This window comes from Belonocnema kinseyi, chromosome 5, assembly GCF_010883055.1.
Source record: "Belonocnema kinseyi isolate 2016_QV_RU_SX_M_011 chromosome 5, B_treatae_v1, whole genome shotgun sequence".
Lineage (NCBI taxonomy): Eukaryota > Metazoa > Arthropoda > Insecta > Hymenoptera > Cynipidae > Belonocnema > Belonocnema kinseyi.
The window spans coordinates 109,964,207-109,972,211 of record NC_046661.1 but is presented as its reverse complement, the minus strand read 5'-3'; the positions used below and the strand labels follow the sequence as shown (position 1 = coordinate 109,972,211).

The following is an 8,005-nucleotide window of genomic DNA, read 5'->3' as shown; positions in this document are numbered from 1 at the left end:
TGCATCTTCGAGTTTTCAAATTCAGAAGAGGAGAAATGGGTTGCGCGCGCAACTCAGTCATTTACAGCGTCTCCTACTATATTCACACGGACATAGCCCTGTAATAGTATTGGACCGCATCTCGTTTCAGATCTGGGATCACTGTTTGGAAGTAACGCTCGGGTGAATTGTAACACACATAACCTCGAAATATACACGCACGTTGTTAGCAATATCAAAAGTTTTTTGATAAAAAAAAAACACAAAGTGTGTGGGGACGTCCGTTAGCTTGTTCGCTATCATTTCCCAGATTTTGAAGGCAAAATATTTCTTATCCTAGGAAAAAAGCCGGGGGAATCTGACACTGAAAAAATCGATACTATTTCCTAAGCGCTATGCAAATTAATCACATTTTGCGAAATTATAACTTTTTTGAATTAACCCACAAAAAAGTGTGTGGGGACGTCCGTTGGCATGTTCGCGATCATTTCCCAAATTCTTAAGACAAAATATTTATTATTCTAGAAAAAAAAGCCAGGGGAACCTAAAACTGGTAAAATTGACAATTTTCTAAGTATTACATGCCCTTAACGTTTGATGCATGAACTTGGTTAGTTCAATGAAAAATCATTAAATTAAAAATAGAAACTTTTATAAAAAAATTATTAGATTTCAAAGAAGATTCACAAATTTTCAACAGTTTTAATTTATGTTGGCATTTTTCACCAGATGTACAATTTTGAAACAATTTAAGGTTATGTTAACGTTTTTCACATTAAATCCGTTATTTGAAACAAAAAACGTTAAATTTCAAAGAAGATTTACAATTTGGAACAATTGATTCTTACGTTATGTTAGCGTTTTTTTTCTCGGTAATTATTAGTATTGAAAAAAATTAAAATTAAAATATAATAATTAAAAAAAAATTAAAATTGAATTTCAAAGATTAGTTGCAGTTTTTACTAACTTTAGGTTATTTTGGTGTGTTTAATCTGAAATAGGATAAACATTAGAATAAAATAAAATGTTTTTTGTTCAAAATAATAAAATTTACAAGCTTGAACAGTTTCGGACTATATTAGTATTTTTTATTGGAAATTTACATTTTTATTAAGAAAATCATTAGATTTCAAAGAAGATTCATAACCTTTCAACAATTCTAAGTTAAATTGGCGTTTTTAATCATTTGCAAATGTAATTTTTAACTGTTGTAAATTCCGTTTTCAATTTTTTTCAATTTCGAACAATTTAAAATTAAACAGTTGAAAAATTATGAAAAATTGGGTGAGAAACAATTATGTAAATTTTAAATCTTTCTAGAATGAAACAAATGAGAATCGAGATTAAATTATTACTATATTAATAAATTTAAATGATTGAAATCACTACCTTGCAAAAGTCGCGATGTTGAGTCCAATGTTCCTTGCGATGTTGTTCCCCGCAGTAAGAAATCATCCCACACCTCTTGCAAGCAAGTAAACTCTCGGGCCTACTTCTACAAATATGACAGGAATTCTGATAATAAAGATTACTCGCATTCATCCTAACCAGTACTTGAGCATCAAAATAAGCTTTTGTCTTTTCGGTGCACTTGTTACAAGTCATTTGATCATCCAGAAACAAGTTCATCTCTCCACACTTTGTGCATTTCTTCTTTTTCATCTCTTCAATCGCTTTTCTAAAAATTTTACAAATAATCCAACACTGGCATTTCGTATAAATTGTCCCGAATTTTTCCTCATCTCTACGAGGCCTTATGCTCGAGAAATTATTCCATTCCTTTAAAATAATATTCACAGATCCCCCAAAATAAGACTTCAACTTTGCCCAAATTTCCGTAATTTTTTCCGGACCTTGTGCTGTTATCACCAAATGAGATTCCACTTTTCCCCAAGTTTCAAAAATATCCGTCCACTTCTCATCATCCACTTTCAAAGGAGTGAAGTCGTAAAAAAGAACCAGATCCGGCTTCTTTTTGATTTTCCAATCGTCGGAATCAGAAGAAGCTTTATCATCCAAGTATTCTTCATACGAAATATCTAGAGTCTCAACAAGCAATTCTTTTTTCCTGGAGTGACAAAGACTGCAGATGTTGGGTTGGATCCCTCCTGCTGAATCCTGATCAGTAATCATGACTTTCAAAGTCTTCAAGTTTGGCAGCAGATGCAACAATATCTCCCAAAATATGGGCCGATCAAATTCCAGATCACAACCAATCGCATGAATGACCATTTCGGATTTTTCCTGATTCTGAGCCTGGTAATTCGGAAGATTCAACCTCTGGAGAGCATTGAAGACGGTCAAGGGTTGAGCGAAGAATTCAGACGCGTGGAACTTGGTGATTTGAGGAATTTCAATCTCGGATTTCATATACTGCTCTAAAAATTCTTCATTCGATCCTGGAAGATTCAGAGCTCTTTTCTTTTTCGAAACTTCGTTCATGGGAATGCAGGATATCAGGCTTTGGATTTTGTCGATGAAGGTTGCCCTTGTATACCCTTTCAGATCAGCATCCAACATTTGGCAATGCTCTATCCAGAAACATTCTTGGGACCTTCTGTGATTTGGATCGTTTTGGTGTTTTCTGCAAAAGCTCATAGCTGGACATTCTTTACAATCGATTAGTGAATCCTGTGTCGAATCGTGACAAATGAGACAGCACCGTGGAAAAATAAACATCAGGCGCTCGTAAGGAAGAAGAGGTCTCGATACTCTTGACTGAGCTTCCGATAAGAGCGTTTCTTTTTCTGCTTTCCAAGTTTTTGGATCCGTGTTACAGAGACTTTTGAAAATGTTCGAACTCTTTCTCTCTCTCGCCATATCTCCAATTGCCTTGCAGAGATCTTTGTGAACCTGAAAATGCTTCCTCTGGTGTGCCTCGCCACAGTAAGAAATCATCTGACAACGGCTGCATCTTTGGAGGGAAACTTTTTCAATCGTTTTGCGACAGATGTAGCATTCGTTTGAGTAAAATGACTGGAGCTCGAAAGGCAAATTCGCTGGTGGAGTGTTCTTTGACGACATTTTTGTTTTCTGGATATGAAACAATCTGTAATCATAATAATTAAATCATTGAAAATCGAGAAATTCAAAATTGGAAGCATGTTAGGCTGATCAATTGTCAATAATAACCTTTCAAGTTTAAATAATTTTGTAATAAAAAAGTTTCGATATATAGAAAAATAAACAATTTTAAATGTTTCAAATTAACGGATTTCCAAGCAACAGGTTTACATTTTTTGATTAAATGCTCATATTAATACTGAAAAGAATCGTTTCTGAAACTCCTTAAAGTTGAATATCTTCATTTTGAAGATCAAAAATTGAATCTATAGAAATTGTAAAATTGTATAGTGTATACAAACACACATTGAAAATTTAATGATTAAACAAAGCATAGAATTAAGAAATTATATCAGCTCAAAAAATTTTCATTTGTAAATTAAAATTTAAATAATTTCAAAAACTTCCGAATTAAAGAACTAACAAACATTTGTCCATTTAATAAAATAATAATTTTAAAATTAAATGTTAATTATTTTTAAATTGTAATTCCAATGCCTTCAAACTAGTAGAAATCAAAGTTTAAAGTTTTTCCAAATAAAACCAATAGTTTAGATGTAAAAGTCTTAACAGTTTTCAATTTATAATCGTTTTATGATGTGAAAATGAAATTTTCAAGCGATCACGTTGTAAATATAAAAATTTCAATCCCTATAACATTCAAGTTTTATAATTGAAGCCGCAAAAAGTAAGGAATTTGTAATAAATTTCAATTAATTTGAAGAGATTTCAAGGGATTTAAAAAATTTAAATATTTAAAGAATTTAAGAAAATTTAAAGGATTTATGCGCACGCCAAAAATGCTCACACGTACATACAACTTGTACCCAGAATAAGAATGAGACCTAACAAATGTTGGGGACTTTTTTGTTTATTTTTTGTGCACCCCCCCCCCCCCACAATCACAAAATTAACTACAGTTCTCGTAAGACACCCTGTATAAGAAATGTGTATTCGAAAGCGTTTCGAATTATGGGATTTATAAAATCCCAAAACAATTCAAATATAATGTCAAAAATATGAAAGAAGCGTTTAAGAAAAACTTTTTTTACTACGAAGCACTTTAAAATGAATAAAAAGTTGTATGCGTTGCAATTCGAGCCATTTTCAAACCGGAAAAAAATTTATTAATTTCAAAAACTTCAAAATTAAAGAACGATGAAGTTAATAGTGACAAAAAAATTTAAAAATTCTACATGAAGGCACTAAAACATACAAGAATTTTGAAGTTGAATGTTTAAAATAAAAAACTCCTTAATTTAAAACAATTTAAAATATTAATTATTTAAGCAAACAAAATAAAACTTAATTTCAAAGGAGTCTTGTTAAAAAGTTGAATAACATTATAAATCATTTATAAAATTTTTCATCATTTTTAATTTTCCAACCAAAGCCTCAACATAAAGAATTTCGAATATTAAACATGAATAATTGATATATTTATAATCGGAACCGTTCAAAGTTGAAAAATTGGTAAAATCCTTTAAAATTTAAAAAAAAAATCTTAAAAATGTCCAAATTTGAAATTATAATGGTAAAAAAAACCTTTTTTATTACCAAGTATTCAGACATTTTTAATTAACAACATTAACATTAAGCGTTCACAATTTCAGCTTTGCAATTATTCAAGTTTAATAATTCAGCACAGACATTAAAAACTAAAAAACAATTTATTTTAATTAATTAAGTGTTAGTTGCATAAAACTAAAAATTTTCAAAAATTTTCTAAATTTATAATCGTTTAAAGTTTAAAAACTGGGATTTTTTAAAGCGATCACGTAAAAAATTAATACATACACCAATTTCTTCAATTTTTTTTTCTGATTCTTACATTGGGAATGGTTAAACTGCGATACGCCACCTGGTGACAAACATTCGAACTAGAAAGAATAGGCACGATTTTAAATTGTGCATAAAAGTGTCTTAACACTTTTTTTTAGATTAAAGTATTTATTGGATAATTAAAATAAGTGTTTATCGAGAAAAAAGTGTTTTACATGGAATTTACACATTATACAGTGAAAAATTTCACTTTTTGACAGAAGTATTTTTCTAAAAAAAAAAAACAATTACCGTTCTCTATATTGTGATTTTCAATCGATTATAAACTTAAATGGACCTATTTATAAGCAAAAATGAACTCAAAATAAATTTCTATCAATTTATACATGAAATATTTACTATTTAAAATTTTAATCTAAAAGTTAGGTTAGAATTCGTATTTAAATTCCAGTCGTATATTGTTCGTATTCTTGGCATAATATGGATAAAATTTGTGGCTACATACATTAATTAAAGTTTATTTAGGCTTACAATGCATTGAAACTCACATTAAATAATTAAATCTTTTTTTTTACCTATTTCACAAAAATGTGTTTTTTCACTGTATAAGATGGAAATTCTATCTAAAACTATTTGTTTCTGATGAATATTTGTTTTTAGTATTCAATAATGGTTTTATACTTCACAAAATAATCGTAAAAACACTTTTGTGCTTAAATTATAATAAATGTTTAAAATTGTATCTCTTTCAAGTTCGATTTTTCGACACGATGTGACGTAATGGTAGATCACCATTCCCAATAAGACGAAAATAAATGCAAAAGGAAGTAAAGGATAGACTACAACACAGTCGTAAATTTTTATTAATTTGTTTTAATTATCCTCTTGAGAAGTTTTTTCCATAACTTGAAAAATACAAACAAAATTTCTATTCGCAATATAAACAAAACAAAATATTGAAAGGGGCATTATAACAATACTGGTAAGAAATGCTTAAAATCTAAATCTAGGAATTAGACAACATTCTTCTGCAATCGCACTTAACATATTCCCGACTAATGGGTTTAGCTTTCAGTTTCGAAGCTCTGATTTTCCTCTTTCGCTTTCAAATTCTCAACAATTGGTTTCGCCGATTCTGAATTCTCCGGGCTTATTTTTAATTCTAAATTCTCTCCCGTTGGCTTTGGTATCGGCTTCATACCTAAATCCTCCAAACATCGTACAATTTCAGAATAGGAATCCCGATCTATGCTCTTCTCTTGTTCTTCCGAACTAGCGAGAATAAAGTTCAAAGATTCTAAATACTCGTTCGAATTTTCTTCAGTGGTTTTCGGTATTAGCTGCATATTTAAACCCTCGAAAAGTTGTTTAAAGTTATACAAGGGATTCCGTACGTTAACAGGATCGGGTTCTCCGAATTGATGAAACACAGCAACAAACTGATTTGTATTTTCCACCCTCTCCGTTTCAAAATCCCTGATCCAAGCAGTTCCCCTGAAGTAATTAGTTTGGAAGCTTTCATAATCAGTGGAATCATCCAACACTGCCTGTATCTTCTTGCAATCTGTGATACCTTTCACAAAAGTTTTCGCCGTGATCACAAAGGGTGCATTCACCTTTTTTAAAGTCATAATCGTCTCGTGCCAAGTATTCTTCGCAATCCCATAATCGCTCTCATGAATATGGAGATTAAACCCGACAATGACGTCCGGTCTTACAAAAGATTCGCTCTCGAAATACTCATCGTACCTCAAACCAAAACCTGCGACTTCGAAACTCTTTTCACACTTCAAACAATTATCGCAAAGATTAATTTTCACCGTCTGCAGTTCAGAAACTTCAGGACCGACAAAAACGATTTTGAGACTCTTCAAAGAAGGCACGAAATGCAGCAGAATCTCCCAGTAGCCAGCTTCCGATTTTTCATCGTCAATCGCTCCAATCACGTGAACGACCAATGAATCCCAGAGAGATCCCATATATTTCAAAGTGTAAAACAAGGTGAGCGGCCTTGTGAAAATTTCCGCGTAAAGCATCTGTCTGAGATTGGAGAGTTTATTCGGATTTTTTTGATCCCAAGTTTCCTGACAATCGAATCGAAACAAATGATCCATGAGAGCTTGCATGCTAAGTGGCGTCTTCATTAAAAATGACATGTCTCGAAATATGTCTTTTCTTCCGGCAGACAGAAGCAATTCGGCACGAGTGACCGGCGATGGTGATTTTTTCACTGGCAGGAACTGAAGATCCGTCAAAAAGACAAAATTCTGAATTCTACAATTTTCCTTGTGCTCTAAAGAATCCTTGTGGGCTCGACAGACACTCAGTCCACAATTACAGGTACCCTCGAGATTTTTGCTCTCGTGACAAACCAAGCAGGCTCTTGGGAAAAGGAACATTTCTCTTTCGTAGTCTCGCAGATTTCTATCGAGGTTCGTTTGCGCTTGTAAAAGCAGATTTATTTTTGCCTGGAGCCAGTTGTGATCGCTTGACTTATCTGCTTTTTCGAAAATGTTTGAAGAGCCGGATTCCTCCATCATGTTGATAATCACTCGACACATATCCTTGTGTTCAGGCCAATGCTCCTTTTGATGATCCTTGTCGCAATAGTAAATCATCTTGCAGAGTTTGCAAGGAATTAAGATCTTATTTGACCGGGGATTGTGGCGAAAATGGCAGACTTGGCAAGCATTTATGTAGAAGAAACTTCGAGATCGGTTGTCGTTCTTTGGGGGAAATAATGCAGCGTCGCTGGAGAGAAGATCCGATTCGCATTCGGCGCATTTTGAATTTTTTGAGTCCACAGTTCGAGAGGTAATTCCACAACGGTTGCAGATTAGTGGCTCTTTGGCGTGGATAATTTTAAAAATTACCATCTGGTCGTGTTCTCTGTAAAATTAGGGTTTTATGGTATCAGTGCATTATTAAATTAAAATGTTTAATAAGTGTATAAGAAATAGTATATCCAACTCTCGCTTTCAGTTCGACACTTGACTAAAAGCGAGAGTTTGGTGTACTGTAAAATGGAGCCAATCGGTTCAGTTTTTTCGTTTTTTTTTAATTTAATTACATTAACTATTTCTTTCCAAAAATCCATTATCAAATCTATTTATTTAATATAAGGTTTTAAATATTTTTGAAACAATGAAAAATAATTTCGAAATGCAAGCGTCTGAAATAA

General features: G+C 32.2%; 2 protein-coding genes across 3 annotated transcripts in view; one reads left to right on the top strand and one right to left on the bottom strand.

Moving 5' to 3' along the window:
* LOC117173142 (protein adenylyltransferase Fic) overlaps nucleotides 1-8,005 on the top strand; it is a 60,805-nt gene that overhangs the window by 16,310 nt on the left and 36,490 nt on the right. The gene's annotated exons all lie outside the window — the stretch shown is intronic.
* The window catches only part of LOC117173140, a 40,900-nt gene that overhangs the window by 25,407 nt on the left and 7,488 nt on the right, over nucleotides 1-8,005 (bottom strand). For both annotated transcript variants that reach the window (XM_033361540.1, XM_033361539.1), the window contains exon 2: nucleotides 1,369-3,028. In XM_033361540.1, the coding sequence (XP_033217431.1) occupies nucleotides 1,369-3,003 (1,635 nt within the window). In that variant the 5' untranslated portion in view covers nucleotides 3,004-3,028. The remainder of the gene's footprint in view (nucleotides 1-1,368; nucleotides 3,029-8,005) is intronic.